The sequence below is a fragment of the Macadamia integrifolia genome, chromosome 7 (assembly GCF_013358625.1).
Source record: "Macadamia integrifolia cultivar HAES 741 chromosome 7, SCU_Mint_v3, whole genome shotgun sequence".
Lineage (NCBI taxonomy): Eukaryota > Viridiplantae > Streptophyta > Magnoliopsida > Proteales > Proteaceae > Macadamia > Macadamia integrifolia.
This window is the reverse complement of record NC_056563.1, coordinates 28,055,501-28,062,636: the sequence shown is the minus strand read 5'-3', so window position 1 is coordinate 28,062,636 and position 7,136 is coordinate 28,055,501. Positions and strand designations below refer to the sequence as shown.

Genomic DNA, 7,136 nt, shown 5'->3' with positions numbered 1-7,136 from the left:
ATGTGGACATTTTGTTGCTTGGGAAGTATCTTTTCTTCTTTTCTTCTTTTCTTCTTTTTTTCTTTTTTCTTTTTTCTTTTTTCTTTTTTCTGTTTTCCTTTTCTTTTCTTTTTTTTCTTCATTGTTAGCAACCAAACATAGCCTTAAAGGATAAAAAAAGATAAGGAGAGTAGATTTTCACTTCTGAGTCAGCATTCCACATTTAAGCGTATTTGCTCTCCTTGGGGGAAGAGAAGAGGATTTGGATTAGCGTACGTAGTCCTTTCTTTATCACACTAGACCACCAGTGAGTAGTGAGTGGTGAGTGGTGAGGAAGGGTGTCCAGTAACCTGTGAAACCCAGACAGAGATATGGTGGTGGGTTTCTGGTTCCTTTCCAGCAATGTTCTTGTTAAAGTTTTAAGCTTTCTTGGAAATTCCTCTGGAGATGAACTGGGCTTGACATACACGAATTGCATTCATTGTACTTCCAAGTGTGGATTGTAGAGAGAGAGAGAGAGAGAGAGAGAGAGAGAGAGAGAGAGAGGATTCAAACTCCTTCCAAGTTTCCATTTTTAGCAGAGTTAAGATTGAGACATAGACGAATCTCTCGCACCAGGATTGAAATATCGAACCCAAACCCATCTCTCTCTTGCTCAATTCTTGTATTCTATCAGTCTGTCTCTGGCTTTGCTTCTTCTTCATCGACAGGAGGAGGGAGAAGGATGAGTTCTGCGAATTTGGGTTCATTGGTTCAAACCTGCTCGATATTTAGCCATGAAAGCTTACCCAGATTCCCAACTTGCTCGACGATTAACCCCTTGCGGAAGATGCCCAAGCCTCTAGTATGTCCCAAGGCACGACGACCCTTTACTTCTTCTTCTTCCACTTCCTCCATCTCTGCGGTTCATGTCGCCAAAGAAGAGGAGGAGAGATTGAAAGAAGGTGAAAGCCCTGAGATGGAGACGGGATTCAATTTCAAAGCCTACATGCTTCAGAAGGGAGCATCTGTGAATCAAGCCCTCGAAGGTACTGTCTCTCTCAGGGACCCATTGAAGATCCATGAAGCCATGCGCTATTCCCTCCTCGCCGGCGGCAAGCGCGTGCGTCCGATCCTCTGCATTGCCTCCTGCGAGCTCGTCGGAGGCGAAGAATGTACGGCCATGCCGGCGGCATGTGCGGTGGAGATGATACATACTATGTCCTTGATTCACGACGATCTCCCCTGTATGGACAACGATGATCTTCGGCGGGGGAAGCCCACCAATCACAAAGTCTTCGGCGAGGGCGTGGCGGTCCTCGCCGGCGACGCTCTTCTGGCCTTCGCATTCGAGCACATCGCCACGGCGACGGTTGGGGTGCCGCCGGCAAAGATCGTCCGTGTCGTCGAAGAATTAGCGAAGGTGATTGGGACGGAGGGGTTGGTTGCAGGGCAGGTTGTAGATATTGGTTTAGCCGGGTTGTCCGACGTGAATTTGGAGCAGCTTGAATTCATTCACATCCACAAGACTGCTGCTTTGCTTGAAGGATCAGTGGTTATGGGAGCAATATTGGGTGGTGGATCTGATGAGCAAGTTGAGAGGCTGAGGAAGTTTGCGAGGTCTATTGGATTGCTGTTTCAGGTAGTGGATGATATCCTTGATGTCACCAAATCATCCACTGAGTTGGGGAAGACGGCCGGCAAGGATTTGGTAGCTGATAAGGTTACATATCCGAAACTTCTGGGATTGGAGAAATCACGAGAGTTTGCTGAGAAGCTGAACAAGGAGGCTAAGGAACTCCTCTCTGAATTCGATCCAAAGAAAGCGGCTCCATTGATTGCTTTGGCGAACTATATTGCTTACAGAGAGAATTAATTTGTTACCTGGTGAAAATAGACGATTTTATGTTAGGAGAAACAAAAAGAATAAAAGGACTATTTCGATCCATTATTTATGTCTCTGTTCATGATTTTTAGCTTTCATTGAATAATTATTTTGATTTTTTAGATATTTTAGGAAATTCGATTTCAGTGCCTTTGAGATTTCTTGGGGATTTGGATTCAACATCCCATTCTGTCAATTCAATATTTTGGGAGATTCTGAGATATTTACAAGATTTTTCCTTCAACTGAAACAACTCTTATCTGAATTGTTGGAACACTGTTGCTAACCTCTCATTTACTCTAACTAAACAAAGGAGTTCCACAGAAGCTCTGGTTCAAGTACTGCACACAAAACTTGTAGTCAAGAATCAATATAGGAAGATGATAGGGATCTCCTTAATATGGTTAGGTGTGAATGTGAATCGATCCAAAGTCGAAATTCACAGGCAGGATTTGGTCCAGAGTAGGTAATCATTGGCAATATTTGATCCAAATTCGATATTTATTAGCGAAAATCGATCTGGAATCGATATTCATTGGCGGGATTCAATTCAATTCGATTTGAGTACAATATTCATTGGCAGGATTCTAAGTCAAGATTAGGTGGCAGGCCAATTAATTTGACTACCTGCATAAATGGAGAAAAAAAAAAAACAAATAGAAGGTTGCTTGTTTCATATATACCTTCGCAAGGTTCCTCACCAAAGAAGGTTGTTATCTTTGTGATACGGATTCTGAATCAGCGGAATCAAGTTTCCTTCAAAATATCTTTTCCTGATTCAGCAATTCACCTCGAAAAAAACATGTCATTATAATCATTTATTCAATGTTCTTACTGCAAGATCTTCTCCTTAATAGAGGTTGGTATGAGTGTGAATTGGTCTGAAGTTGATATTCATCAGTGGGATTCAAAGTCGATAATCGCTGGCCGAACAATTAATTCTCTCACCCACTTAATTGTTGAAAGAGCCACCTGGAGAACTTAATTTTTCCACCTTTTTGGGAAAGAATACATTTGAGGTTATGGGAGGGTAGAGTAGTTGATTGAAGGTTGTCTGGTTCATATAAGCATAGCCTGGCAAGATTCCTCATTGCAGAATGTTGCAATTTTCTTGATGTGATATGGAATCTAACTCACTGGAATCAATTTCCTTCCCCTTAGAACATCTTGCCTGATTCAGCAATACTCTCCTGTAATATCAAGAGTAACCTTACAACATTTTGATTCAATGTTATTCCTCCTGGAGCAATCCTTTGGTACAATCACCATTTCCATTCTTCCAGCTCACAAATCCAGCATTTCATAGATTTCTTAATGGCGAGTGTGATGTGTCATCGGAAACATACTCATGAACTTCGGTGATTAACTTCAATTGAGCTGCAACCTGGAGTTCCCTTGATCCCTTTGTCCTCCTATCTCCTCCCCATTTTAGCAACATCATCCCATCTACCAGTGCCAGCATAGATGCATGACAGGATCACATAACTCCCTCTGTTTCCAAGATCCATACTCAATAGATTTTCCATCACTTTCTCACCTGCATCCACCTTTTTATGAACTTGCCAGGTGCTGAAGAGGGAATCCCAAATGACTGAGTCAGGTTCAAGAGCTGCCTCTAGCAATCCACCCCATCCAAGGAGATCCACCAATACCATACAACCATAGGGCTCAATCCTAGGTAGAAGGGAGTAATCCTTACTCATGGACTCAAAATAGTGAGACCCTCTCTGGCGAGTCCTGAACTCTGGAGCTTTTCTGCAGCAACAATTCATGCGTAGACCAACTATCACTGCAGTCCAAGTACTAGTGGGCCTAATCTTTACTAGCTGCAGAACATGGAACAGTGTAAAAGAACGATGGTAACGACCACATTTCAGGTAACTGTCGATCATGGTCATCGAGTAAACCACGTCTTTTGTCTTTCTCTGGCGTCTGTTTTCAAAGAGTCTCTCAGCAGAGTTCACTTTGCCCACCTAATTTACCCAGAGATCAATGAATTCCTTGAAGCAGCATCCTTCATGGGCATCCCGTAAAAAACCTTTGCTTCTTCAACCTTCCCCAAACTGGCGTAACCAGAAACCATTGCATTCCACAAGAGAATGCTCTTCTCAGGGAACCCGATCGAAGTACGCCCTTGCCGACACAGAACTTTCAAGATGTACACTATATCTTTGAGGCATTTCATCGAAGACTTTGGTAGCGTCTCTCATGTTGCCTCATAGATTATAGAGTATATGTTCAAAAGGGTTGTCAGGACATAAGGATCCGATAAGAACCCAGTTCTTATGATGCACCCACGGACCTCCTTTCCATGTCTCAGCTCCAATTAGTCCTCACAGACACGCAGAACAAAAGATCCTCCTATCATGGTGTTGTAGAGGAACAGATTGGGGTCTTGGATGAGGAAGAAAAAAACACCTCCATTGCATACCCAAAGCTTCGAGGTACAAAAGTGTAGCGAACTCGACAAGCTTGATGACCAGATACGGGTTTTGAAGCAGATAAAGGCATTGTGTGAGGACATATGATCCATTGTCCAAACTAAAAACAGAAGAAAATTGAACAAAAAATGAGTTATATACACTGAAACTTCACGAGTCGAAACTTTAGGAGTAAGAAGTGAACCGGAATTGAGAAGGAGCTAAAATGTCATTGCAGTGGAAGCTGGAATTGGGGATGGAGGACGAGGAGGACCCTGCAAAATTCCATTCCACTTCTGAGGTATTCATTAAAAATTTCCAAAGCGAAAAAATATATATAGATATCAAAAAGACGCCGTTGCCGGGGATCGAACCCGGGTCACCCGCGTGACAGGCGGGAATACTTACCACTATACTACAACGACTTTTTATGCAAGTGTTAGAACATTTACATAAATAATTTGTATACTTCAGTTCATCATCAAATCCTTCAAGGAAAATTTCGTAAGGTAGCTAATAACGGTTTTTTATTTTTTTAGGCGGAAGACTGGTAACGGTTTGGGAGCATAGTTTTAGTGTTACAACAATAACATTCAAAACCTTATCTCGATTTAATAGAGCCGGCTACATGGATATTCTAAGCAAGGATGAACGTGAGGATCCATGCAAAAAGATTGACGAGTTATGACTTATAGCAACAAACTACCTGGCATGCCGTATAAATCAATTAAGTAGAGCGTATCACGTGAGAGAATGAATTCTTGACAATCCGACTAAGCACAAAGGCTTTAATGTTCAATATCCAATAGAAATACCCCTGATTTTTCTTCTTTTTTTTTTTTTTTTTGGTACCTGGTTCGTATTGTTCAACCAATATGGTATCAACCAGATATAAAGATTGGAGACATGTCAAACCAATATGGCCAATCCAATATTGATACTTAGAACCATGTTTGGGAGTACTAATATGGGGCCATATTTTTAACGGTAAATCTCTGTCAAGGATTAGGACACATGTCAAAAAAGGATTGTATGTCAAGAGTAGCTTACTCTGTAGAAACACAACCCTAAAACGATGCAGAAGATTATGGAAAAACAAGAACAAGCGATGCACACAGATTTACGAGGTTCAGCAAGATTGTCTACGTCCTCAGGAGATGAGATCCTACTTCACTATCAATGGAGAATAGGGTTACAACGCTCGTCCCTCACACCTCTCAATATTTCTTGCATTACAGAGAAAGAAACTATCGTTACAAATATATAGCGAAAAACCTTAATCCGAAAAGTATTCAATTGCCCTCAAATAAAGTCAAGGTGCTGCACCAGTACTCCCTGAATTAAACTGTGACGGAATACAAGATATCGTACACCAACATACTCTTCATGTACGTGCAAGTGATCCAGACTCTACTTGCACCATATGAAGAGGATATGAGGTAAATTCCATTATTTGATATCAAGGGAATGGTCTATAGAAAAAAATCGAAAAATGGTGAAGCAGCTAAAAAAGAGCTTTTATATGGGATAAGGAAGGCAAGGAAGAAGGGTTGAAAGGTGGATACAATTTGGGGCGATGAAGAAGAGCTACGTGGTGTTTTTGAAAAGAATAGTGACTTTCATTTTAACTCTTGGCCTTAGTGATGCAGATCCGAGGGAATTGGATCGCTTTGGGGCCCACAATTAACAATTAAAACAGTTCTCAAAGAAATAGGGGCAATTTTGTAATTTCAAGTACAATTTAGGAATCTTTTGAGTGAAATGAGTGATTAGGGTCTTAATAGGAATTAAACCTAAAGAGAAGGATCAATTCTGAAAATAAAGAAAGTAGTGGGGTTAAACTGAAATAACAATTGGAAGAGAATGAGTATTCTGAAATTACCAAAAATAAAGGAAATATTAGAACACAGGTTTAAGAAAGAAGGGTTTATTGTAAATATAATTAATTAGGGAACTTAAGAATAAAAGAAGAATGTCATCTTCTTCCTTCCACGCTACTAACTAGATGGCAGAAACCTCAGAACCGTGTGGAAGAGGAAGCTGCTTCAATTCTTCTCGAAAAAGCCAGAAATTCCAGGCGAAGGCTGGAAACCTTTTGGCCTCTTGATTCCAAGAGGAAAACACTTCAAAACAGCAATCAAAGGGGAGCAACACATGCTGAAATAAGATCTAGTGGTAGCTTCAGGTAACTTGAGTTGCAGATTTTTGTTTCACATAGTAGGAGTCACCTTCAAGCTTGATTTTCAAGGGTTAGGGTTGCCTTGGGGTGGGTTACCTTCGACCAACAGCCTACCCCAAATAACTCACGCACAGCTGAGTTCGAAGCATTCCAATAGGGCTGCAATTGTCGCCCAAAACAAGGAAAATAAAAAACCCAACAATAATAATGAAGGGAAAGAGGAAGAAATAGAAGAAGAAGAAGGAGAATGAAAATAAGAGGTTAGAAAACTTCAGAAAGGAAGGAAGAGAGGATCGGCAGTCATAGATTCAAACCCAAATTCTCCAACTTCATTCAATTATTCAAAATTCTAAAACTAAAATTTCTCCATCGTGTAGATGTCCATTATAAAGAAAAAAAAAAAATAATGGAAACTAATATAAAATTAGAAACTAACTAATTTCAAAGAAATTGTTTCTGAAACAAAAGAAAATCAAATCAAAAGATTTTTTTTTTCCTAAGTCCATCATGCAACTGCATCACTTAGGGCCTATTTGATAATGTTTCAAGAAAAGCGTTTTTGTCGTTTCTGTTTCTAGAAACAGCAGAAACGGAGTAAAAAGCGTTTGATAAAACTGTTTCGTTTCACTTATTTTCAGAAATAGAAGTAGAAATTTTTACTTATTTATGGTTCAAGAAACAACCCATGCGAAAC

The 7,136-nt window shown here is 40.4% G+C and overlaps 2 protein-coding genes and 1 non-coding gene across 3 annotated transcripts; 1 reads left to right on the top strand and 2 right to left on the bottom strand.

Annotated features, from left to right (window-relative positions):
* The first annotated feature begins 229 nt into the window (after positions 1 to 229).
* LOC122084612 (geranylgeranyl pyrophosphate synthase, chloroplastic-like) lies at positions 230 to 1,906 on the top strand. Its single transcript, XM_042652999.1, has one exon. It carries the CDS (start codon positions 704 to 706, stop codon positions 1,832 to 1,834), a length of 1,131 nt encoding a protein of 376 aa, XP_042508933.1. The 5' UTR covers positions 230 to 703; the 3' UTR covers positions 1,835 to 1,906.
* A 1,349-nt stretch (positions 1,907 to 3,255) lies between these two features.
* LOC122084876 (pentatricopeptide repeat-containing protein At5g15300-like) lies at positions 3,256 to 4,028 on the bottom strand. The gene is made up of 2 exons (XM_042653298.1): positions 3,826 to 4,028; positions 3,256 to 3,775 (listed from the first exon to the last, which is right to left on the bottom strand). The coding sequence occupies exons 1-2, from the start codon at positions 4,026 to 4,028 to the stop codon at positions 3,256 to 3,258; spliced, it is 723 nt and encodes a 240-aa protein (XP_042509232.1).
* A 588-nt stretch (positions 4,029 to 4,616) lies between these two features.
* On the bottom strand, positions 4,617 to 4,688 carry TRNAD-GUC. Its single transcript has one exon. It is a non-coding gene; the product is annotated as a tRNA-Asp (tRNA).
* Between the last annotated feature and the right edge of the window lie 2,448 nt (positions 4,689 to 7,136).